Source organism: Aulostomus chinensis, chromosome 19 (genome assembly GCF_037954235.1).
Source record: "Aulostomus chinensis isolate RoL2024-O1b breed Wild chromosome 19, RoL_Achi_v1.0, whole genome shotgun sequence".
In the NCBI taxonomy this organism is placed as follows: Eukaryota; Metazoa; Chordata; class Actinopteri; order Syngnathiformes; family Aulostomidae; genus Aulostomus; species Aulostomus chinensis.
The window spans coordinates 17,889,463-17,914,769 of record NC_141338.1 but is presented as its reverse complement, the minus strand read 5'-3'; the positions used below and the strand labels follow the sequence as shown (position 1 = coordinate 17,914,769).

The 25,307-nt window shown below is 45.0% G+C and overlaps 1 protein-coding gene across 1 annotated transcript in view; it reads left to right on the top strand.

Moving 5' to 3' along the window:
- igsf9a (immunoglobulin superfamily, member 9a) overlaps positions 1–17,054 on the top strand; it is a 52,150-nt gene extending 35,096 nt beyond the window's left edge. The window contains exons 12-24 of the mRNA XM_086187520.1: positions 560–702; positions 2,018–2,158; positions 3,249–3,365; positions 4,055–4,205; positions 4,432–4,543; positions 5,582–5,772; positions 8,136–8,353; positions 8,720–8,804; positions 10,232–10,399; positions 10,766–10,802; positions 11,046–13,286; positions 13,731–13,801; positions 14,984–17,054. Of these exons, the coding sequence (XP_086043646.1) occupies positions 560–702; positions 2,018–2,158; positions 3,249–3,365; positions 4,055–4,205; positions 4,432–4,543; positions 5,582–5,772; positions 8,136–8,353; positions 8,720–8,804; positions 10,232–10,399; positions 10,766–10,802; positions 11,046–13,286; positions 13,731–13,801; positions 14,984–15,147 (3,839 nt within the window). The 3' untranslated portion in view covers positions 15,148–17,054. The remainder of the gene's footprint in view (positions 1–559; positions 703–2,017; positions 2,159–3,248; positions 3,366–4,054; positions 4,206–4,431; positions 4,544–5,581; positions 5,773–8,135; positions 8,354–8,719; positions 8,805–10,231; positions 10,400–10,765; positions 10,803–11,045; positions 13,287–13,730; positions 13,802–14,983) is intronic.
- Positions 17,055–25,307: the final 8,253 nt, after the last annotated feature.

Here is a 25,307-nt window from a genome sequence, read left to right as displayed (position 1 = left end):
CGAGAGGAGGTGGTGGTCTTGGTCTGTTCTCAGACTAAAAATGGAGCGGTTGGTTTGTGTTGAATATGTGATCCATCCTCGATCTGACTCATCTACTCTGTTTCAGCTCCTGTAGCCCGAGCACAGAGACAGTAGTAGATGTATGCACTAATCTACCTGTACCACCCGGGTGGAGGCGGTCATGTGGTTTGTTTTGATTTTTCTCTCTGTGAAAAGAAATGGAACCAAAGTAGATCACTTGAGTTTTGTTAATTGCTTGCCACTCTTCAAATGGACCTGTTAATCCATTTGGGGACGATAGAAGCTGCCCCCTTTCACGTGTAATGATGGGTCTATTATCACAGGTTGTACCTTTTTAATGACTTGCCCATCATATCACATCACATGCTCCTGGATTAAGTCATTAACAGTTTGGAACACTGTACTGTAGACCTGTAAAAACCCTCACATTCACCAAGCTAGGTGTCATAAAAACATGCGTAGGTTTGACTCCAACAAACCAATCTGTCTAAATGGATCAGACATTGTGGTTGTAATGAACCGATCTCTGTCCTTGCAGATCCAGCCCAGGCTCTTCCGATGCCCCAGGAAACCTTTCTACCCACAGGCATGGCGGGCACAGTTAACTGCCTAGCAGCGGCTCAGCCTCCACTGCTACGGGTGGTTTGGACAAAGGATGGAGAGCCACTTGACCTATCCTTGGTAATTAAAATTAGAATTTCTTGTCAGAGGCTCAGTCACTATAACAGCCTGACCTTTACTGAGCACCCACACATGCACGGGCTCCTTATTTTGAGCAGTTTCATTGATGCTAGTCCAGGGAACAAACAGTCCATTAATTTTCTTTTTTGAGAAGAAAACCCTTCTCAGGTAACTGGTGTTCTTGCTATCACAGGAAGATGTTTTATTATGTTCTCAGGCAATTGCATGGGACATTTCTACGTCTACTGCAAAGTCATTCACTGACATATATCCTAATGGACACGGGTGATGTGTTCGATCCCGAAAGCTCCCCAATCCCCAAGGAACTCCTCACTGCCCTGTGCTCCTGTCCTTTTTTTCACTTCCATTTCAATCTACTGCTCACCTCGTTGGCTGATGGAACCATTACAGATGAGGTGCAGGGGGATGTGACTTACCAGTCCTCCACCGCAACATTTTTTATTTATCCACTTTGCTCAGATTTGAAAAGTGTATTTGCACATTTTCCTTCCCTTTTTAAATGAGGCCCTGTGTTGGTACCATTTAAAACCATTTCCTCTTTTTTTTTGTGCACAAAAGAGCCGCCCCTTTCCTCTTCCCACCCCCTGCACATGCTGCGTTGACCGTCCCTTAACACTTACGGTTTGAGAGATGAACATATCAGTGGATGAGACACACCGCAGGAAATGTGATAGATTCCTGTAGTGTGGCACACAGGCGTCGGAGTCAGGCTGTTATTCTGCCAATTATTCCAATTCCAGCGTGGATGTCATAAGCTCTCAGTGACACTGTCACAGCCTCATTCTGAGGAGGATAATAGCAGCTTTGACTTCATTTAACTGAATGAGGAGTCAAAGTTATAGTCGAAGCGCAACGTGAGCTTCCGCTGTGGCTTAATGGAACAGTGAATCGAGAATGTAACTGCTTTTAATGCAAATGCCTCAAAAAAATGAAGCTCCCCTGAGAATTTCATCCATGTGGTGGACTCCGATAAACTGGGGAATAGCCAAACAATCGGGAGATCACTGCATCTTTTACATGTAGTTTTAATACAATCTTGCAAAGCTGTGGCAGCATGAATAAATGATACACATTTTAGAGAAGTTTGGAAGTGATCTGCCCTGTAGGGACTTAATTACTTAACCAGTGCAGAAACATAATTTCTGTAAATCCTTCAAACGCGGTGCCTCATGTGTGGTTTTGGAGCAGTTACCCTCTTTTCCTCTGTCATTTATGTCGTGTGCCATCTGACGCTGCGCGAGTCTTTCCTTCGTAGTTGTCAGTGTGTTGTTAACAGTCTGCTTCTTTCTCTCAGTATCCAGGCTGGACCTTGACAGCAGATGGCTCGTTGCTCATGGCCACAGTCAATGATGACGCTGCGGGTGTGTACCAGTGTACGCCGTACAACAGCTACGGCAGCATGGGGCGGTCGGACCCAACCAGAGTCATCCTGCAGGTTAGTGTGCTCACAAGTCAATAGAACCCCACCCCCCACCCCCACCTGCATTCAAAATTAAGGTTTGCTGGTTGTTTCTCCACTAAACCTGCACGGTGGTGTTTCACTGTCAGATTCTGACTACATGGTGTCATGGTGTGTGTGTGTGTGCGCGCGCGCGTGTGTGTGCATGTGAACATCAAGCACTATGTCACTTGCGTATAACAGGAATTGTCACACTTGAAGAGAAAAGGCCAAAAAATCCTGCGTTCAAGACAATCTGTCATGGAACAATTGCTGCTCTCGGGTTCTGTCAAACTGCACAGGATGCCTGTTCACCCGTCTGCACATTCATGATGTGGAGAGAGGGTGGAATTGAGTTGGCTCCGGCTGATCCTAGCAACGAATCTGAGATGAGGACGAGCTAACAGCTAACCAGCTAACACAAATGTGACATGGAAATGTGAAGAGGAGGATGCAGACTCGAAGAGGAATTAGGAGGAGGTGTCTGAAATCAAGCAGTTCCACTTTTGAATAAACAAAACAACAGTGTGTGCATATTGATTTTTGGTTTTTAATTTAGGAGCGAGGAGATGGCATTTTAAGAGTTTCTAACAAGGTGATTAAATGTTTTTGTGTGGAAAACTAAAATGGATTGTTATTCAAAGCAGAGAGTCTTAAAACGTGTCTGGAGGGGAACTTTTATGTGAGGAACATTACATTCCCTGCACCATAAATACCCAGTCATTGCTGGATCGTTCCTCGGAAGAGCTACCGGTGAATCTGTCCTTCTACTTCAACAAAAATGTCAATCTGCACCACTTTGCGTGTATTGTAATCAGCCACAACTCCAGCTGTCACTGTGAATTAAAACTTAACAAAAATGACATTTTATTGACCTTTTCACTCCCGATTTCTGAGCCCTCTGGCATTAATGGAAGTCAACTCAGGCTCTCTACAATGGTGGCACTATTAGGAAGTTAATTGTGTGGCTAATCCTTTTGTTATTAAGATAATCTTGTCCAAAGAGGCAGTAATCCAGTCTTCAAATCCATTGTTGGCATAGTTGCAAGCTCCTTGATTCAGCTATATTGCTTTGGCAATTCTGCAGGACCCCCCATCATTCAGCGTCGCTCCAGATTTGCAGTACAAGCAGGAGGCTGGGAGAACCCTGATGATCCCATGTCAAGGAAACGAGGACCCCACAATTAAAGTCACCTGGACCAAGGTAAACCACCCGGTGGAGTCCGTCCAATAAGCCCTAATGATGTCACTGCACGTGTCATGTTTTTGTCGCCAGACAAGGATGTGCATAGACGGTCGTGAGAGAGTAAAGACACACAGCGAGTTCATGCTGCATGGGGGATCGGTGAGACGTGCAACCCACAGAGTTGAGCACAGCATTTCCCCTCCATACAGAAATGTGGAATTCTCTGAAGTTGGAACTTAATACTCCAAAAAGCAGCTTCATATATCACTTTCTCTTGTTGACCTACTCCCCCAGTTGGGACCAGAGCGAACTGACTTTGTGTAATTAGAGCACTTTAGTGTAGAAGGCAGTATGCAGGATTGGCTACATAAGTACAGTAAAAGTCCCAACAGTGTATTTTAGATAAGAACACCTCAGATGGACAGGGCCCAGCTAAGGACCAAGCAACTACAAAGGGGAAAGAGCAGACAGCTGGAGTTGTAATGTTACAAATATCAACACACACGTGAGAAGGAACTTGTTACAAAAACAAACTGTCACACTGTCACAGTAAAGCATCCTAATTATTGTGCTTGAGAATTAGCTCAGGTTTTCACTACGTGAATTCGCCATTTTCCCGTAGTTGTGTTGGCTCACGTTAACTTTGCTTTATTTGTCCAGATCAATCTCTTCGGCTCTGTGTCACGTGTGGATGCTGCTTGTTGCAGGTTGACCTGGTTCGGCGCACGTCTTATTCCATTGAACCCAACGGCTCCCTGCTGCTGCAGCCTCTCACCAAGGACCACCAGGGAGTGTGGGAGTGCAGCGCTGCCAACCGCGTCGGCTCTGTTACAGCCAACACTCGTGTCTTCGTCCTTGGCAAGTGCCAACACAAACAACTTTCCCTCTCCACATTTTTACTTGACTTCTCTAATTGTTGTCTGCATGCCTGTGAACGTGCAGCCCAGGCCGGATGGCCGTGCCTCCACTCTGCCTCCAGTGGATAAATATGTTTCATTTCCAGGTGGCCTCTAAAGTTACCAGGTACCAGGCTTTTGAAGAGCTGGCCGATTTCCATCAACTCCTCTCCTTCTTTCCATTACAGGAACCAGCCCCCATGCAGCCACCTCTCTGTCCGTCTCTCCAGGGGTGAAGCAGGCCAATCTATCCTGGGAGGCAGGCTTTGATGGAGGCTCAGCACAGACATTTTCAGTTTGGTGGGTGTAAAGCCTCCCGCTTTCTTCTTGGGCCGTAACCATGGCAGCCATTGACAGCGCTTGTATTACTCTATTGATCTCTCGGATGAGGAATTCATTTATCTGTTATCACTTCTTGGCAGCGACAATAAAATATGCTGCTGCGGTGCGCAGCTTCATAATGCGGTAGCCATGCTAGCTACAATGGGAAGGTGACGGACAAAAGACAGTGTGATACATCAGCAGTTTTACAGTGGCTTACAAATCACAGTAGTGTTTGCTTGTAGGCTGTTATAGATATTGTAGCCCTGTGATATATTCATAGGTGGTGACGAGAGGGTGCTCACTGCGGCAAAACCACATTTACATCCAGAACGTAGAAAGTTGACTCGGAATGCAATATTTTCTTGGCGGTAATAACATGATAGAATCTGAATGTTTTCCCACTTTCCGTTTATGCACAAATGCTCTCGGCGCGTACTTGTTAAATCCATTACGATATAAAAAAAAAGAAAAAGAAGAAGCACCCAGGTATGCCATGTTTTGCCCATGATTGGAAACGGAATCATACGAGGCTAAAAGGGGAACTCACAATTAACTGCAAAATGTTAATATGCTAATAATGTAGCGGTTTCCGCTCTCTCCCATAAAAGAACTTATCTCTTCTGTTGAATCAAAGCCGTCATCTTCAAAAGCTATTTTTCAGACTGACATTAATAATTTTCAAAAGTTCCTCCACTTTTGAGTAGGTGAATAGTTTTGTCTTTTGCCTTCGGGGGTCAAGTAATTTGCTCTGTATAAAATAGATATGTAGAACCTTTGCTCTGGAACAAGAAAATCCCTATAATTGGAGTTGCAAGCTCTCTGTGCAGTAGTAGGGATACATCAGTGCTGCCTCTGGAACACAATTTGGAGCTGATGATCAGTATGAATGATTAATGAAACCCACTTTTCTGTCATGTTTCATAAAAGCAGACTCCCAGAATTCCCCTCCCCTCTTTTGTTCTCACTCCTTTCCTCTCCCTCGCCCTCGCTCTCTTTCCCTCTCTCCATCTGCAGGGTGAAGAAGATCTCAGCGAGTGATAATGATGGGAAGCACGACTGGTTCTCGGTGCCTGTGCCCCCCTTCCCCGGCACCAGTCTACAGGTGACAGGGCTGTCTCCTGCCACCGAATACCAGTTCAGCATCCTGTCTCACAACAAAATGGGAACAGGACCCTTTAGTGAAATCGCCTCCGCGTGGACCTTGGGTCAGTTCACTGCTGATGGGTGTCTCACGCAGTCAAAGCGCCACTTGGCACAGTTTACAAAACAAAAGCGAAACACCCAAAAGAGAATACTGTATGTCTGTAGAGTTGCTTGTAAGTGTCACTTTTATATCTATTTGAGACAGCTTTTCCGTCAAGTGGGTAAATTATGCATGAATATGTGGATTCTAACAGTGTCAGATTAGATTGCTCATCAATATTCTGGAGATTTTGGCAGCATTTTATCACTCTCGTTTAGTCTTTCGTTTCAGTTCTCTCCCCTTTTTATGTGGTTTTGCAGTGTAAGCGCTTGTTGACACTACTGGAATTGCAATCTTTCTCTCAAGATTAATGCCACTGATGAAGCGTCATGCTCGTGCAGCTGCTCAATAGCAGCCCCCCCCCCCGAGCTGTTGACCAGTGTGTGGTCACAGTAAGGGAGGTGTCCTCAGGGCTGAAAACAGCCAAAACCAGAGCCAAGAGAAGGTGCAGAAGTCTATTTCTCTCCCAGATCACTTGAATTGCGTCAGGGAAAAATGTGACTATGGATGCAAAAAATAGATACATTTTTAAAAATCCCCAAACTTTACATACTCTACGCTAAAAAGGGTCTTGTTGTCTTCATCAGATATGAAATGTATCCGTCCTTCTCGGTCTTGCTAACTTTGCTCTTCAGTTTACACAACGTTACAGGAAGTGTTTGCTAACGAGCAGTGATGGGAATAATGGCGTTAAAATAAACACTGTTACGAACAGCGTTACTTTTGTCAGTAACAGGTAATCTAACTAATTACTTTCTCTGTCGTAACAACGGCGTTATCGTTACCAACACGCCGTTACTACGCGTTACTGAAGCTACTCATTGAAGCCGTCATCTGGCTCGGCTCACACACACACACACACACACACACACACACACACACACACACACACACACACACAGGAGCTGCAAATGTGTGTGTTTTTTTTCCTTTGGTGAGGGGGGAGGGAAGGGGCGAGATAACCACCTAAGTAATGATGATTGGCTAAGAGAGTAAGATTTCATGTTCAGCCAACCAGAGACATCAGGTGGGCGGGTGTTGACACGCAAACCCAGCACATAGCAGCACACACACACAAACTATCAGAGATGGCGAGACTGTAGTCGCGGGGAAAGATTGGCGTTTTCAAGATGGAAATATAGGCAGTGCTTCAACTTCGTGGAGGTTAAAGGTCAAAAAGTACGTGCCCAACACTGCTAATGAGCTACATCAGTAAAATGCAGTCGTCCCTCCGCCCTCAGTTCTGATTAGCTCTCTCCTAACTCAACCTTCCTCGTCTGATTTGGATTCATCAGCGTGTGTCAATACCATTTCCTGATAGCTTTTGTCAACTTAAACCACTTTTAATTTAGTTGTTGTTGCAGCTTTGTTGAGTAGAAAATTACAGCGAGAAACTTTTGTCCAGAGGTAAGCTTTTCACTCGCTGTAAGCCAGTGTCTGGAATCCTTGATTGCTATCGTTATCTACAATGTGTACAGATCTCATCCTCGTCTGTCGCTGTGGTCAAATTCCAACCTAAACATCATTTCTCGCCGCCCAGAGCAGCAGGTGTGAAAGGACTGCAATGTCAGTCACTTGGCCGACCACTCTGGTGCAGACCAAAACTTCCAAAACAATTGGATGGGAATTCAGTTCCAGATGGCTTGGGTGCCCTGATTTCTTTGGTGATCCTCTGGCTTTTCATCAGGCACCACCAGCACACCAAAGATTCCACTTCATCTGTGAAATACCATCAACTTACGTGACTGGCAGAAAGTGAATGCTGCTATTCACGCCGTGTTTACTTCACTTTCCCAGCCTGTGGATTACAGCCTGTGGAAGCGCCGGACTTAAATTCCGGTTGAACCCCAAAGCAACGTTTTATCATTCTGGACAGATCCCCGAGACATCTGAGGGATCACAAAATAAACCTTTTGAAGATGCAAACTACTGCAGCTACAAGATAAATACTGAGGTTTATTTTTCTCCTCTCACTTTTATGTTTTGGAAGATTGTGAGTGCGCATTATCAGTCATCATCAATATTACAACATTATCAATATAGCAATTTACTATTTATGAATTGAGAAATCAGAAGCAGATTGGTTCAGCGTGGCCAATTATCATGGTCAAAAAATCTAATATCATATTCACTCAAATACACCGTGGCATGCTTTCTAATCTATTATATAAGCTGAACAGCGGATGGTGTAGTCTCACTGACACTCGCCTCACACTCCCGAGGTTAAGCATGGCAACTGCAATTTCCTCGACTGTAATTCAATTTTATCCGCCAGAGTGTAGCTGGCTGATCAACTGAAGGTCTTTCTCATTCCCTCTCCATCAGATCCTCCGCCTAGGAGAAGTAAACTCAAGCCTCCTGTGTTGCTGTCGGCTAAAGAGGGCTCAGCAGGTGTGATTCTGCAGTGGTCCCCTCCTGAAGCTCACCACCCTCCCCTCACGGGCTTTGTTCTCCAGTCCCGCACCGAGCAAGGGGAGTGGTTTAATTTGGATGAGGACATCAGTGCCAACAGTAGCGAGATAGTCGTTCCGGGTCTGCACAAGGTAACAAGCCTGTCGTGCTGCTCCCTGTGAGACTAATCAGTCCGCTCTGCTTGTTGAATGCCTTGGAGATTTTTTTTTTTATTTTTTATCTAGGCTATACCTCAGTTTTTTTTTTTCCCCTTTGTAGACTCTAAATTATGCACACTTCATGGCAGCCATCACTTTCCTGTCTTCTATCAATCTGTGTGTGCTGCCTTTTCTTCTCTCCCTTATATGGGCCCACTCAAATTCAAATGAACTTCATTAGCATTGCAGGCACAGAACCGTGTTGACAAAGTGCGGTTTCATCCTCAGTCCTCCCCACTGTGTGTGCGTGTGTGTGCGTGTGTGTGTGTGTGTGTGTGTGTGTGCGCGTGCTGCACTCAGGACTGTGTGTACGAGCTGCGGCTGCTATCTCGTCGTGGGGAGTTGCTGAGCGAGCCCAGTCCATCAGTCAATGTCTCCACCGTGGGTAGGTGTTTGAGAGCAACCTTGCCCCTTACACTCCCCCCCCCCCCCCAACCGTTTTAACCTGTCCTCCTCTCACTCTCTTTTTCTAACCCTTTTCTTTTTTTTCCCACCGTCATTTCTTCCCCCATCACTGTGTTCCCCAATGTTGGACCAAAATTAGAGCAGGGCCCTCGGGAACGTTGTCCATTAGAAGCCTGAGTGATAGAAATAGCTCCACTAATAACTTCTTAAAAGAGTTGGTGATAGAATTTGCTCTGTTTCTTTTCTGATTCTTATGCGAATGTGACATGAATGTTTCATTAGATACGGTCCAGAAATATCAAACAGAAGATCTACTACCCCCACCGGTCTTACCCAAGGACTGTCTCAGCAGTCAGAGCCACAGATTGTACTGTATATTATTTAACGTAGCTCATCTGATAATCTCACTCTGATGTCTTACCGAGCAAATTATGCAGAACAATCAAGTTTATGAATTGGAGATAATGATCATCATGGAGAAAAATTGAAGATTAGCTGTATTAAGATCCGCTAACACCGACCCCTCTCTTGTATTCATGAGTCTGTTTATAGTGTCAACAGTTCAAGTATTTAGAAATCTGTATGTCAGAGCAAATGTTTTAGTATACTAACAGGAATGTCTTAAAAATGATGTTCTTATTTGCTAAAGGTTTTCATTTTTCTCTTACTAGGGCTGATTCGGTACGTGTTTTCATTGCAAACTGCCAACTATGCAATAAAATTTAACACCACTTTGGGAATTTTTAAAATCACAAAGTGAATGCAACAAACTGCAAAGCAAAGCTCCAGCTAGAATGTTTCCACTTTTAGTCGCAGGAAGATCTCCAGCAAGAAGAGATGGAAAGGACATTTCTAGTGGTATAGATGACGAATCTCACTGCGTCGCCAGCATCAGACGTGCCTCTGTTACTGGCTCGGAAAGGCGAGATTGGTATTGACACAAATAAAATTCGACACACTGATCTGATGCCTCATAATTTACTAGCCATGAAATGCCACCCTGCTACTTCCCAGTTGCACACAGGAAATCAATTCTTCTTCACTGCTCTAAAACTGCAGCCTGCACAGGAAGTTCTGCTGTTCCTCTGCGGGCTGATTTATAATGAAACATGAGGTGGACAGAAGTGCACACTGCTAGGAATGCCTCAAAGCTTTCCACCGACAACGCGTCCAAAAAAATAGCAACATGTTTGGAATCGAGGCTGAAGTTTGGACGGGCGATTCTCAAATTAGTTACAACGTGGCTACTCTCTCTCTCTCTCTCGCTCTCGCTCTCGCTCTCTCTCTCTCTCTCTCTCTCTCTCTCTGTGTGTGTGTGTGTGTAATTCAAATCATATATTTGTAATTTATAAAAACAAAATTCATTTTTATGGTATTTACCAATGTATGACTGAACTAATCTGCCAGGGATGGAGGTCTACCCCTCCACTTCCAAACTGCTGGACTTTGCCCCGGACTCATTACTGGCCGGCGTTCTGGGTGGCGTCGGCTTCATGTGTTTGGCCCTGGTCTTGCTGCTGGGCTCCGCCTGCATCATCAGCCACAAGAGGGACCAGCGCCGCAGCAAGAACGATGGTAAAGCCCCCGATATGCCAGACATTCACTCTGATGAACTGCATTGTGAATATCATCATTTATTCAATACAATATTGAAGGCGGTTTCAATTCATTCCATAAATCATACTTCACTGCACTGGATCTTATCTTCTGCTCATCCATTCTGTTGTAAAAGTTATTGATGTCATTTACATTACTTGCTAATTAGGCTAATTTCTCATTAGCAGCTGATAGATGTAAGTGTAATTAGCTTTTTGGACAAGCCTGCGTGCCTCCGGCCCCTTAATGGGCTCTTATTAGTGTTGGTTATGTTTTTACTTCTTGGTCAGTGTGGTTGTATCCTAATTAGTCAGATACCATCTCCCCCCTCTCCCTCCCTTTCAGAACCCCCTCCTGCCATCTGTAAATGTTCCCCATCAATGTGAGTATGTTGTTATCGTACCTCCTACTGACCTTTCCTTCTGCGTCTCTCAGTAATATGCTCCAAATACCACGACTTGAGGGGTTTTTTCACATGTTTTTGATCTTCTTTTGGGGCTTTTTTGGTCTCTATCTGTCTACATCTCGCCCACCTTCAAATTCACTTACTTTTAATATCTGTCTTCTCTTCCTTTTACACCTCTGCCTTTCACCCATTCTGCCCCTCTTCCTCTCTCACTCACAGCAAGACTTCAGGCTCTGGCAGTACAGACAGTGTGTTGAAGAAGAGCCTACTTCCAGCCAGCACCCTCTATCCCACCACTTCCTCTACCACCTCCTCCTCCTCCTCCTCGCAGACAGATTGTTCCTCCTATAGCCCTGAGAATCAGCATCGGCGGAAGCAGCCCCTGTCTAACTATGGTCGAGGCCTTCTCACTAGGACAACATCCTCTCCAGTCTCTCCTTCAATTGAGTTGATCTCTAGAGGTCCGGATGGGCGGTTCGTCACGCCACCGTATGACCAGGATACACTGAGCGTTCACAGCAAGAAAAGTGTGAGGTGTGACGTTGCTGATATCCGAAGGTCTGTGTCACTGCACTCAGAGCAGCAAGACAGGAAAGATCCACCGTTTGTGCTGTCTGTTGACCTCCCTCCTCGCAGAATAGCGGATGCTAACACCTCGAGACAAATATGTGGTGTGACCCAGCACCCGCAATGCCCTTATAACTCGGATCAGAAGATCAGTGGTTTTCCTGACCTCAGCAGCCTGTGCTCCAACAGTAGTCTGGCCACTGTTCCCTATCAAGACAGAACACTAACTCCCACATTTCCGATGCTCCCGCATATTCGCTCAGGTCTTGGCCAGCCGTCAACGACTGCCAGCACTCTGGTGCTCCAAATGGAGCACGAGCGGGAGAGAGGGAATCTGAGTCACTGCCTGAAACTGGCTCAGGAGAGGGAGGAGCTGGAGAGGGAGCTCCAGAAATACACAATGCACAGAAGCTCTAAGAGAGAAGTGAGTGGTGAGCAGCCAGACTATGAAAGGAGAGAGGATGGTGGTAATGAGCTTGTTTGGATGTATAAGAGCAGCACCTTGCCACGCAGACACCCACAGTGCAGCAAGGAGAGTTTCAGTCTGTCCCCGAGTCCTTTCTCTTCATCCTCCATCCACTGGGATGCCTGTGCCCTTGTCCCTCCCCTCACTGTGACCTCAGCCAGGGCCCGTTTCACTCCCTTGTCACCTTCAAGTCCCATTAGTTTTCAGCCCAGTGACCATCATCCGGCTCTGTCCTCCACCAAACAGACCTCCCACCAATCTGAGGAGGCAGACACTTTTTCCAGAGACAGATTAAGTCTCCCACATCCCTCCCCAAAGCACCAGAGACATGAAAAGGTAGCTGGAGCACCAGGGGGCCATGATAATTCACCACAATCCACTGTTTTAGAAATACAAACAAATGATTCCTGCTCTGAGGCATGGAGGCAGGACAATCTTAGTCATGGCAGCCTTTCAAGGTTGCTTTATCATGGCAATAAATATGCTCAAAGATCTGATTTGGCTCATGATGCAGGACCAGTCTGCTCTAAAACGGAGGTAGAGATCCCCAAGCCCACTGATGAGGGCTTGAGCGTTGAGATGAGTGTGGATGAGCCAGAGATTGAGGTATGCGTCATGCCGCCTAGAAAGCCCATGTTGCATCACAGAATCGCCTCTCATGTGCAACATGGGCGCTCTCTGACTCGTGAGGACATGAGGAGGAGCACGAGCCTGTACTGCCCTCGTCCTGCTTCTTCACACTCACCAGAAGCAGAGCTCTTGAGATCTAAATTCTGGGACTCAAAGCAGCGAAGTCAGAGCCTAGACTCAAGGAGACGGAAAGAGAATAATTTCCTCACACCTGATGCATGGATATACTCTCTTAATCAAGGGGACTGCTCTCCTGCTGCACCCCCCTGTCATCCTCCGTTCAGCTCACCTACAGGGAATATCTCAAAATCTCCTACAAATCACCCTTCTGCTACTCAGTTTGCCACCCGCTCTCTTCCTGCTGTGGACCCCTTATCTCTGAGAGGCAGTCCACCGAGGCCTGTGCAAAATCCAGATGCGCTTTGCAACAATGAGCCAAGAGGAGTGACATCTGTCCGTCCCAATGTTGCCAAATGGCCAGCTTCCATGAAAGAAGCAATGGATTACTTGGAGGCTGCAAAGGAATCTTCCGTTTGCGTACCGCCTCCTAACGACGGGCCACACGATAATCAAGAGGCGCTAGAACTGGAGGCGGGAGGCTACGAGGGGGTGCCAGAGTGTGGGAGCAGTTACAGTAGCTACGCCAGCAGCGGCAGAGGGAGCATGGAGCCCGCTAATCGACGGCTGTCCCTGTGTCACTTTACTACCACGTTCACCAGAAACTCACCTGAAACTGTGGAGGAGAGTCAGGGAAGCACAGAGGACAAGTACAGGCGCCACATGGACACGAGCCAAAGGTATTAGGACACGATGAATAAAGGAAATTAAAGGAGATGTGGTGGCTTCTATTTGAAGCAAAAGAGAAGCCTGTGGTCGATAGCAGGCTTTCAGTAGGGGCCTGATGTAATTTTCTATGGATACTTTCTTCCTATCGACCATGCAAGTGTGTAGAATTGTGGCTATAGAGCGGACATAAAGTAACATGCTTATTGTAGAGATCTCATCAGGCCCTTTCTTTTGTAGGTGAACATTACATTTTTTAACATCTCCATTAAGCAGCATGTCAAACCATTTCAGACAAATTGGCAAACTTGCTTGAAAATTAGACGAGGAAAGATATCATCAGAAGAAGCTGATGTTCGGTTCATTCTGAGTGCTTTGTAGATACGACGAGGTTTTCATTAAATATCCAGAGCAGGTTTGTGTTTGTGTGACGTGATGTTTTCTCTCCTCCCCGGCAGAAAGCCCTCGGTTGATGAGAATTATGAGTGGGATGCTGCTGATCTCTGCTCACAGCCTGGAGACTGCGATGGTGAGGAGATTTCTTTCCTGAGTAATCACATGCAGTTTGTTTTCTGGTTCAAAAACTTGCAAAAAAAAAATTAGAGAGTGTCATTGAGGAAAAAAAAAAACCACTTTAAAAAATGTCTTGGCATCTTGTTTGGCCGCCACAAGTTGCTAGAACAGCCTCAGTGCGTCATGGTAAAATCTAGTCCCTGAAACTCGACTGGAGGGAGGCTGTCCATCAGACCGTCAGCCCTCATGCCGCCGTGGCATTATCACGCTCTTTCTCCACGCTTTTTATCAGTTTTTTCCTGCAATTTTTCACCTGCCTATGTAAATGCATCTGTTAGCATCACTTAGTGAGGTCACGGGTACAATCTGTAGGGGGGCAGTACTTTTTTTTTTTTTTTTTTTTTGAACGAGGGTGATGTCCTCAGCGGTCGTCTTTTCGGCTGCATGTTGCGGATGTTGTCTTGGGTGACTATTTTCAGTGTGTATTCTTCGCCCACCCAGCTGTTGTATCATTTCTGCCTCCTGGGCTTACCGCCGCCCAGGAGGATGGTTTGTGAACACAAACAAACCAGAGCATTATTTACTCTGCAGCTCAATGAAAACAGGTTGAGCCAGATGTCTCTCCTGTGCTGGCAAAGCAGCATGCAGGGTTTAGTGATAGCTAGCATTTGCTCGCTGGGTGAATGTGAAAGCAGCAACTGGATTTCTGATGTTTATAATGGCTCCTGACTCTTTTTTTTTTTTTTTTAATGATGGATGTCTCTGCTAATATTTAACCATCTTGGGTGTTTTTCTTCTATTCAAAAGGATATTTGTAAAGTATAGTGGTCTCTCCACTGGCCTAGAAATATTGTCTTTGATGTGTAGATGTTAAATTTAACATTTTGTAAAGGCTAGCCGAGCAAGTGTGGTAGAGGGTAACATTAAATATCCATTACTAGAACACTTGGCAATTTGTAATCTGAAACCGTTGACATTTGTGACTGCGTTTTACAGCTTTTTACTCTTTGGTACCTCTGAATTAATTTGCAAGTCAACATGAATTTGTACATAGAGGCAAATAATTAATATGTAGCACTTAACCTGAGTGTCTTCTGTCTGTGAGAGTTCAGCGTGGGATACATTTCAGGAAATAACATCTGTGGTAAATGATCAAGAATCCAACAGATAATTACACAAGTTTCTTCTTTGCCCACAGGCCTGCTTTCGTCGTCAAATCTATGGAAGCTGGCTCCGTGCTACCGCCTTCCCACCGTGCAGTGTTCCACTAAGGCACTGAAAAATAGCACTCAGCACTCTCTGCTCCCGGGGCTTCAAAGCAGCTGCTCTGCTGAGGCAGAACCAGGCACCGTGCTGTTCTGACAGCATCACCCTTCGGCTTACCTGGCGCGTCCTTTCACTTACCGACTGGAAGGCGACAAAAGCGCATATGTCAGAAAGTGAGCTTTTGTCTGATCAATCCAATTCTCCAACAAAGGCAAGTCCAGAAGAGCTTATTTGGGATTGGTTATGTGTGAGCAGTGGGTATTGGGATTAGTGAACTCAGTAAAAGGAAGAGACACAAAATCACTTGTACTCCGATGCAGAGCTTGAAACATTTGTTCTGCTTTGGTGACCAAACACCCATCACATTCTTGATATTTTTCTTTTGAGACAGTCCACCAATCTGCTGATATCAAAGGCCTCCTTTGAGCTGATTGATTCCCCGCATTCTCTGGTGTACTTTCAATGGAATTCATCGCTCAGGGATGAATCGGTGGCCACACTACATCTCACCCATCATCCAGCTCTCTGGCTGTGGATGAAGAAGCTTTTAGACATCATCCATCACCTTTGAGCGCAACAAAAGAGACACTCATCAAATGCCAATAACTGATGACGATCAGTCAAATATTTTACTGTACCCAAATAGATCATTACTCACATTCTGGCTGATTTACTGGGATTCTGAAAGCTACTTGGTCTGAACTGAAACTCTCCTCTCCAGGCGGCCGGCGAAGCCAGAGCTCCAATTATGCTCAGTAATTGAAGATGGTCAGGTCCACTTGTAGGGTTTGTCCTTGTTAAATTTTTACGGGTGTAAGACTGGACTTTAATTTACCGCGGGTCAATCACGGAGCGACTGACCCGCCCTGCCTCACGCTCTCACATTTATTCACACCGACATCTGCTAGTGATTTAAGCGTTTAAGTTAAATGCCTTGTTCAAGGGCACATCAACAATGAATATTTAACAAATCCTTACAGGCCTGGGCAATAATTCAACGTTATTGACTTTCCAAATCACTGGTTGCAAGCAAATCAGTATCAGCAAACTTTCGGGCCACAATTAATTAATCTCTTTCGATTCACCGGGATCAGTGGATTCCCTCACGTCATTCAGAGGCAAAGTAAATGAAGTGACTGTGTTCATGTCACTGACGCTTGCGCCAACACCAGCGCGCGCCATCGTGTCATCAATACGGTCCTGCACTGTCTGTGCACATTATCCCGAACACTCTCCCTCATTGACCTTTATTAACGTGATCCATTGCCATGGTCATGTGACTCCACCATCCATCCCCACTTTGATGTTTTGAATGTTTCTGCCTTGTTCTCCACCCTAGCAAACAAGCACACGCGCTGTAGCTGCGTGTCAAGCTAGTTTTAACCTAACTTTGAAAATGTGGCCAAAAAAAAGTAAAGAAATTCAAAGTAGCCATATTTCCATCACCCGGTTTGCAACAAATAAAGGCGGCTATGGAATGTGCCCTGTAAAATGTTGGTACAGGCAACGCCACGCCGTTTTAACAGAGTAGAAGAAGAGTTTCCGTCTACAGCCGCCCATCAGCTGGACATGGATAGCGGTCTCGAGGAATTACTTCCAGTTTGGCAGGCTAGGAATGCTCTTTCATGTCAGCTAGCATTCGCCATCGTGCTCCTCCAGAGACCCGCTACCAGGTTTGCTTCTCTAAACTTTAGGTCGCACGGGTCTGCCTCAACACTTCGGGGGGTGCAGGCGTCGTTCCTGCTACCTCTCACATGCGAAGCGAGCGCTCGACCATTTAAGATTCCCCCGTTAGCTGACCAGATCCAGGTCGCTCTGACTGTCACTGGATCTGAACTTGCAGCACCTGTGTCTCTTTAAACCTCCACTTCTCCGTCTAGAACATAGAACCTGCATTGTGAAGACTATGAAGTGGAAGCAATTACTTTCATCAGTCTGTACTTCCTACTGTAGATTAAAATGTGTTTCCTGTTTGAAACCTCCTGCTACCGCCGTCCCCGACCTGCCGAATCCTAATGGGGGGGGGGGGGGGGGGTGGGGGGGGGGGTTGGTGTTCGCTCAAGGCCATCACATTAGTCAACCAAATAATTAACTCAGAACTTCTCAGTGTATCAGGGCATTGTTGGGTATCCAGACTGTAATTGAAATTCACATCTCATCGAGGCCACATTTACTGCAGATCAATGTTTTGTTTTTTTTTTCCCATCAAGAGCATTCCCATCTCCTGCTGTTCACATATTTTAACTCAGGTCCAGAAATGATGGGGATTTGTAGTCAGCATTACTTTCCTCTCTTTTTTTTTTTTTTAAAAGGAGGAAAAAAAACCTCAAAATATTTGTCCTTCCCAATCATGAATGAGTTTGTTCAATGTTCCCCATTTAGTTCGGTTTTCCTTTTTTTGTTTTGACATTGAGGATTCAAAAATGAACCCTGCAGAAAATACACACAACAGAGCAACTGCGGAAACGGACACAAGACAAAAGAGATGCTGAGAATCGCGAGAGCTCTTAAACTTGGCCTTTAAGACCTTTTTTCAGTTGCTGTTTACTTCAGGACATTTGAAGTTTTTATTATGAGCATCAGGCATGTCAGATCACAAAGGATAATGTGGTAGAATCTTTCCACTGATTCTTTTTTAGCTCCGGGTAGCGGGAGTTTGTTCACACTGAGGACAGCATTTGGACCAAGGTGATTGCAGGAGTTGCATAAATGAGCATTCATTCACTCATTCACTCATTCACTCGGGTTCCCCTTCACGTGCTACCGACCCGCTAATGGCTGAAGATGCTCTGCGCGCGCCCACGTTCTACATCAGGGCTTCGCTTTTTGAACTCAACCCCTTTGTGTCATGTTGCTACCAGAGTATCTTGATCTTTTTCTTGTTAATTATGCAAACCACTGTGCATTGAGCCGACTTTTGCAACACTCGCTGGAAACTTCCGCTGCGTCGTCATGTAGTTTGAGGTTTGTCGAACTGAATCAAGCAACTGTTGAGATCTTTCAATCAGTGATAGAATCTGCATATAAAGTGAGCAAACAGACTTCAAGAAGACCCTTTATTTGCCTTTAATTATGGTTCTAGTAATGTGATTCAGTCTTCTGTGTGTATAGTATTTTTTTGGGGGGGGGGACCAGAAATGAGTCAAATATACTTTGCAGGATAAATTATTTTGTTTGTTTTTTTTGTGATTTGAAATGCTGCAAAGAGCGAGTAAGTCGAGGAGGCGCGCAGAGACCTCGGTAACCACAGTAACGTGTCTCCGATCAAGTCGTAGTCCAACTTGTCACTTAAAGGTTATCAAAAAAATTATGTTTCCACGGCAGTGCCCGGGTCTTGTGCATATAAGAACATTGTAGACCATGTAAATGTAAAGTGACAATGTTTACATGCAAATACAAGCAACCCAACTCCTGACCTTATTATTGCTAATTAACCCAGTCAAACGTGCGTGCGCGCGTGTGTGTTAGTTTGTGGGTCACGTGTCCAGCTGTTGAACTGCTGTGTTTCTCAAACTGCTTCCCAACTGGACTTCATAGTGTGATTGTGGGTCCGCACACGTTGTAATGGAGTTATTCCTCCGCCCAACTGTCACCTTATTGGAGTTAAGGTCCTGGTTCAGCGTCTTGTTCAGTTACAGCCCATCAGCGGGAATGCTGCTCATTTTTCACCGGAAAATAAGCAGGTCTCTTTCAACAGAAGCAGACTGCCTGAAACCGATATTCACATTAATTCTGCTTAAACCTCAGCGTGTCCGGAAGTAACTGTCTGATGAAATGCTGTTACCCAAAATGAAAGTCAGTAAGATCTTAATAAATGCTAAAGGAAAAAAGAAAAAAAAAGAAAAAAAAAAGTGGTGAGAAACAAGTTTGAATTTAGTCGCCAAAATGTAACCACGTAACGTTCAACAATGACAAATTTCATTCTAGCCTAAACACGAATATGCTTTTTGAAATAAATCACTTTTAGTTCCATTACTCTTTCACTGCATTTAAATCAAACCAATTTTTTTTCATGTTGGTGTTGGATTCATCAGTTTAGAAAACCTTATTTATTGTCTCCCCTTAGTGTGTGTGTGTGTGTGTGTGTGTGTGTGTGTGTGTGTGTGTGTGTGTTCCAGAGCGACAACACAGTGATTGTGATTTCAGGATTGTTGTAGCAGCAGGTTTTCCAAGGCAAAGGCGAACAGCTTCTCTCTCGGCTCCCTCTCCACCAGGATAAAGCAGCAGAGCGATCTGTGATGGCGTACAGATATACAGCCTTGCTCGGCTCTTTCTGACAGTGAGTGGGCAGCCGATTTCATTGACTGATAAAATACTTGTCTTACATCTGAACGAGTGTCCAATTATACTAATGGTATTAGTACTGCGGCACCACACAACCCCCCGTCCTGAGAACATGATCCGTGGTAATGACACAGTCATCTTTTTATATCCCCGGCAATTCAATTTATTTAGACTTTTATATCACTTTGACATCAGAGTTTATTGGTTGGGACAAACACATAATTCTTGTCTCCGGCTGTGGAGTAATGTTGGAGCACAAACAATGACTGCAGTAATGTGTGTGTGTGCGTGTGTGTGCGTGACTACACTTCAACAGCTCATATCAAAGGTGAACACTTGAAGCTTTGAACTGACGAAAGGCGCCTCACATTGACAGGTACCTTTTTGGTGTTGTTTTCTAGTACAAGAAGGAAGCCACATTTTTTCCTGAACTCAATCTGTAGCCGTCAACCCACCGGCTTCTTTGTTTGGGAGGTGATATTTTTCACTGAAGACGTTCATTTGTTCATGAATTTCACTCGACGCTCTCTTTGGTGGGACTGACGCGCTTGGCGTCTGGATATCGGCTTCATCCAGCAGCAGCATTAGGGTGCAGTAATGAGTCTGTTCTGTCCGACGCGGCGGTGACGTGTGAAGAGTGTTACAGGCTAATCCTCGCGTGCATTGCTGTCAAACCTCTGGTTACCTTCACTTCCTGCAGTGGCCTGAGAGACTCGATGCAGTCTGAGGCCAGCAGATCAAATGCGGTCCCTCAGTTGAGGGTTGTTGTTTTTTTCCCCATGTGTTCAACTGGTTACATCTCCTGGTCTCAAAATCACTTAGTTGAGGGACAAAGTCATAGTTTGTGGCCTCAAAATAACTAAACTGTGGGAACAAGTTCCCTCCCTCCCACCTACACTGCGGCGGCATGTTCCATCTCATTCATTCATTCATCGTCTTCCGCTTATTCCTTTCTATCAAGGGTCGCGGGGGGGGGTGGAGCCTATCCCAGCGGCTACAGATGAGAGGCGGAGTTCACCCTGGACAGGTCACCAGTCCATCACAGGGCCAACACATAGAGACAGACAACCATTCACACTCACAGTCACACCTACAGTCAATTTAGAGTATCAATCAGCCTCGTCCCCTCTTGATGTCTTTGGACTGTGGGAGGAAGCTGGAGTACCAGAGAGAACCCACACAGGAACAGGGAGAACATGGAGACTCACACAGAAAGATCCTGTGATGGAGCCGGGACTGGAACCTGGAACCTTCTTGCTGTGAGGAGACAGTGCTGACCACTGCACCACTGTGCAGCCCATGTTCTATCTCACAGTCTCAAAAGAACTACACTGATAGAAAAAGTGATGTCCTGAGGGAACAAGTTCTATTTTTGGCCTCAATATCTAAATTGTGTTCACGTTCTACCTTGCAGGCCCAACATCGCTTCATTGAGGGAACATCATCTATCTTATGGCCTCAAATAAATAAATTCAGGGAAGAATTCATTCATCTTCTGACCTTAAAACATCTAAATGGAGCTCCTGAGAGAGCCTCTAATATTCCTTCTGAGTCCCCAGCCACTCCGGGGCTCACTGAGTCTCATTAGGAAGTCAGTGTGCTGGTGATGAGCCTCCACGTCCGAATGCTAAGTTGTTTATCCTCGTCCCACATGTGGGGTGAACCTCCTCGCGGCTCCCATCCCTCCGCGCTCCCTCTCCAAGAACTTTTGCATGACTTTGTAGTTCTGACACAATTAATTGTACAACAGGGGATAAGTGACACTTTTGGGCAGTCGTCCCCTACAGGCTCTTCTGATGTTTGTTCACACAGAATTTGATGAGAGAGAGAGGGGGGGGGGGAGAAGGAGAGAGGGGGGGTAGAGGGAGAGATGGATGCCTACTAGTCTAGACTGTCTAACAGCTCATGAAGGTTTTGTAAATTACAATCAGACAATCTGACAAGCTCTTTGTTTCATGATGAATTTCACATCAAAGGTAACGTCACATACTTCTCAACAATCTCCCCGTGCACCTGTGTGTGTGTGTGTGTGTGTGTGTAGTACCAGGAAGTGTGATTTGAAAGTACAACAAACTCTGGTATCTGTGACGGTGCAGCTGAACTGCTATAGATTTGCTGTACGAGGGTCAGTAACCTCCCTCCCCCCTGTACTGCGAGTGCAACAGTAAGCTGATTTCTCTCTGAGCTCTGGTCGCTCTACTCAGCTGCAGGCGCTACTCTTTTAAAACCCTCATGTTTTTTTTTTTTTTTCTTTTCTAACAAGGAGGCCCGATCAGCAGTAATTTCCGAGACAATTACACAGTATTTCTCATGAAGGGATGGAGTCGTCTTTATGACTCATGTTTAGATGGCATGTCTGGTGAGTTGGAGAAACATTTTCTTATACTAAAACCTTTAAAAAACTAAATCCCCCTCAGTTCTTCATGCTAACGGTTTGGCGGTATTTGCTGCTTGGATGTTATTGAACAGAGAAAACTTTAGAAGCTTTAGCCAACGTCGAACCTGACAGCACGTTTTTTTTTAATATCACCCATGGGTGCACAGAGCATTTGCAATTGAAGCAAAGTGGATGCAAGCTGAGGGCAGCACGGCTCAGAGGTAGAGTGGCCGTCCGTTTGATCCTCACTTCCCCCGGTGACCATGTCCATGTACTCTTGATCAAGATACTGAACCCCTAATTGCTCCTGATGGCCCTGTGATGGACTGGTGACCCGTCCAGGGTGAACCCCGCCTCGCACCCAATGTTGGCTGGGATAGGCTCCACCCCCCTGCGACCCTTAACAGATAAGCGGTATAGAAAATGGAAGGATGGAAGCTGAGAAAATCCCAACTGCCCCAGCTGAACACCAGCAGACCGCTGCTGCTACATATTCTTGCTGCACATTTTGAAGTGTCGCATCAGTCAAGGTTGATGGAAATATCAAAAAAACATCCCTCTAGCAAAAACAAAGAAAAATGCGCTCTCACTTGATGTGTTTTTTGCCTTTTTATAACAAAGAAAAACCAAACAAGATGGGAGACTGAAACCCTCAACCTGAAAAAGCTCTTAGGTAGCAGATCTTGTCCTGACTGACCAGCGGGCCCTGCTGGCGTCATCGTCCTCTCCAATTTTCCCAAACCTTGTCCTCGTCTCTGGACAGCAGCAACATGTCCAAAACGAGCTGGTCTGACTTGTCCTGCTGAAGATAACCCTTGAACCTTCTTCACTGGGCACAGCTCCTCCTCCTCCTCCTCCTCCTCTTCTGCGTCTTACAGCCGTGTGTAAAGTCGCCTACACCACCATGTTCCAGAAGTATTACTCAGGCTATTCTATTTTTTCCAAAGCCATTGATGGAAACACACAATGCACATTTCTTTTTTTATGTACTTCAACTGTTTGCTTGAAAATGCGCTCGATAATTAAGTGGAAACCCAACCTGTGACAAAATATTGAAACAACAATCTGTGATAGTTGAGGTTCTCTACCATAACCTGACCGGCATTCTGAGCTGCAGGGACGTGACAATGACAAAATCCAACACACACACACACACACGCACACACACACACACACACACACACACGCACACACGCACACACACACTCACACTCGCTGGTTAATGGAAGCAGCAACAATTCTATGTTCCGCTGTCATCCTGGAGCAGACATCTCAGTTAACCCTGCAAACACACAGTTATTTATGTGGTGGTTCCATTGTCAAGTGGACAACTGCAGGTGTTCTGTTTAGGAACGAGGACGGCAAAGATCGCTTGTTGGTGAGGATAAACGGTGACTTTTATCTCCCGCCAAATGTAAAATTAGCGCAATTATCAGTTTTATTACCACAGAAACGTGGTTTCAGCTGCGTTGGCTCATTTAAAGTTTTGAAACCGGGTTTTCCATCAGTTTATCAGCTCTCCTGATGGCTCCCAGCAGTGTGCAACAATCGCACGTGTGAAGAGAAATGACTTCTCCTGCGTTCCACCGGTTGTACAGGGAAGCAGAATCTGTCTGAACTACACTTCCACTTTGATTAGGCGCTCGCCGGTGAGACCGATCTTTGGATCTGTAGTCTTGTTCTCCGCAGGCTGCTGACATTTCAGTTCTCTCCTTGATGGCAAAGCACATTCCACGACATGGAAATACATCTGTTTGTTTATTTATTAAATCCAGTTTTATACCGAACAAAACTACAGTCAAATTACTACAGTCAACCATATATTTGTATGAACTGTTTGTAAATGCGTGAATGAAATTTGCTCCAACTGTATATTTGGGAAATGACTTGTCAAACTTTTCGTACTGTTTTCACCAATGACAAAGTATTTTGTACTCTGGTCTCATTTTTTTCAAAGTTTTTTGACTGAAGAATTCGTCAGAATGTTGTCTTGCAGCTTTTAAAATCTCGAGTGTAGTTCGATCAGCTTCTAGCTCCTCATGTTGTGTTTTTGTGTGCAAACTTTTGAGACAGTTGTTACTGTTAAATATTCAACCCACAAATGAGGGTTACAATTTTTTCAAAGCAAAGTAACATAACACATCTCGAGAATTGATGTACAGTGACCTTATTGCAGGATGTATTTGTATTATATCAATCCACCTATAAATAAATCCACTATGTATGAAAACATGTCATGTTTTAAGAAATAAACTAAAAAGCCTTTGTCTGCTTCAAGATTTTGATCACATTGTTTATCTGAAAGCCGTTCATGCTTCAAACATCGATCGCACTCTCCCACTTGGTGCTGCCCAGAATTCTTTGGCTGATTGGTATTCCCCTTCGCATGTTTTGAGTGTTTTGAATACAGAAATACTTTCAGAATCAATGAAACTCTGTTGATCCCAAACTCTTTGAAAAATGAGACTATTTCTGAAGAATGCAGGTGCTCACCGGCATGGAAATTCATCTAGAAAAATACGTTTTCAAAGTATAAAACAAATATGTTCTCTCTGTCTTTTTGATTTTTTTTTCTTTTTAAATGGAAAGTTGAAATGGGTGTCTGTTTTCAAAGGCATCTTTTGCCCTCCATCTCATCTGGATTGCCGTCATGGCTGGCTGCGATCATCACAGGTCATTAGGGGTTGGCCCTCTAACTGGCATATTAAAACCACGCTCCAGCTGTAATAGCTTTTAGATGAGACGCTTAATAAAGATGATTCTCATTTAAATAGCAATAATGCCTCTGTGACAAATCCTGTTTTGACACTTTGTTTAAATGTTATGTGGCAACTTACTGTCTCCTAAGAAGCTTCCTGGAGAAATGGAACAGCGCTTTCGCTGTGATTGCTCTCTTCATCACATGCTAGCACACAGCGTCTCTCCGCGCACGGCAATTATTTTGCTTTATACTTGCACAGTAATTTAATACACGATGTGAAAGGATTCTTTCGACTGTAATTTTCAAATCGTTTAAATTGGATGCTTCAAATTCCAACGGGCCAAAACCGCCCAGATAAACACACTTAATCTCACACACTCAGAAAACACAAAACAGCAAGTGGGAAGAGCTGCTGTGTCTCTTAAAGTGAAAGTACACGAACTCCAATCTTAACATATTTGCATGATAGCTAATAAAGTTACGCAGCATAACTGTGCATGAAGCTCCGCCACGAGCCGTCCGCACGCCCGCACAGCTGCAGCACCCTCAGAGATGTGCTGGTGACGGGGTGTCGGCCTCCTCACTCACGTGTCCCGGTCCCACCCCCCCAGTCAAGGATGGCCACTGAGAGACAGTCTAGGTCACACAAACCCCCTCAAGCCAAATGCACCAGGTTCTTCTTCTCAGATGAAATGCAATTTAAAGCTAGTTTGCCAAGGCTTTGGTTATGGTCCGGATAGCTTTGGGGAAAGATACTGGTTTGGGTGAAAGTTGAAATATTCCAACTTCTCAGTTAAATCACCAATTTTTGTAACCGAAAAAAGGGTTGCAAATGTCCAGACGTCTCACAGAAAAACACAGTTTTGTCAGCAAAGGAACATTTATAAATATCCA